General features: G+C 28.5%; 1 protein-coding gene across 1 annotated transcript in view; it reads left to right on the forward strand.

The window, feature by feature from the left end:
- Positions 1 to 1142, forward strand: part of TBCK (TBC1 domain containing kinase) — a 110856-nt gene that overhangs the window by 4139 nt on the left and 105575 nt on the right. Inside the window, exon 2 of the mRNA XM_012655085.1 lies at positions 236 to 309. Within this exon, the coding sequence (XP_012510539.1) occupies positions 236 to 309 (74 nt within the window). The remainder of the gene's footprint in view (positions 1 to 235; positions 310 to 1142) is intronic.

Consider the following 1142-nt stretch of genomic DNA (forward strand, 5'->3'; position numbering starts at 1 on the left):
ATATGCACACGTGTATACATATATAATAAGTATAAAGCAGACAGTATTGGTAAATAGTTATGAGTAAATTTAATGGTATTTTATGAAACTTCAATAGTGCTTATTAATATCAAAAAATATTTCAATAAAATAGTGTTATATAATGGTTGCCTTCCTTATAAAATGTATAATGATGATTTTTCATCCCAGTTATACTAAAATATTTCATGGTGATTTTTCTTCCTTATTATTGTAGGGACATATTAAATTGGCTAAATTTGGACTTTATCACATGACAGCTCATGGTGATGATGTCGATTTCCCTATAGGGTAAGCATATATTCTGTTTTGAGTTCTGTATTAAACTTCATAATCTTTGATAACATGTGTATTTTGTTAGTAATAACTTTGATCATGCTTTTTGACACGAAAATAGGTTTTTTATTAATACATCTAAATTTTCCATATACTTTTTTAGAGTGGACAGTTTTTCTCTAGCATCCTAAAGATCCCTGGTGTTGATCATTCATTGAATTGACAAAGAGGCTAACAGATTATTTACCTTCTTTACCTTGTAATACTTCCTCATTAGTTGTATTTCATTCAGAATTAAATAAGTTTAAGGCAAGAAGGCTGACCGGATTCTCAATTAATGATAATGTGTGTGCATCACAAGACTGAAAAATATTACTCTTACGTTATTTTCAGCTTAATGTTTTATGTTTCTCTTTTCTCTAAGCTCTGATTGTATATTAAGAGTCAGGTTGAGTCATTGTGGATATTAGAGGTAACGGGATAAATGCCGTACTTGGAAATCTATGTTTAAGTTCAAAGAGGTTTATTTAATCACTCCTGATATGGAATTCCACATGTATGTTGCCCTGCAAGAAAGAAATGGAAGTTTATTTCTTGCCATACTCAAGTAGATATTTTGATATAGATTTTTGCAGTATAGTTATTATGCAATTGTTTTTAAACATTTTCATAATATAATTCTTTTTTGATTATCTAAATTGACATTTAGATACCATCTTATATACAAAAATAGTACAAAGAATTTCTGTATGTTCCTCATCAGATTCTCCAGATGTTAGTATTTCTCTACATTTGCTTTCTCTTTTTTCTCTGACGTGTATGTGTAGATTTGTATAATAATTATTTTT

Source organism: Propithecus coquereli, unplaced genomic scaffold, assembly GCF_000956105.1.
Source record: "Propithecus coquereli isolate 6110/MARCELLA unplaced genomic scaffold, Pcoq_1.0 Scaffold46, whole genome shotgun sequence".
Taxonomy (NCBI): Eukaryota; Metazoa; Chordata; class Mammalia; order Primates; family Indriidae; genus Propithecus; species Propithecus coquereli.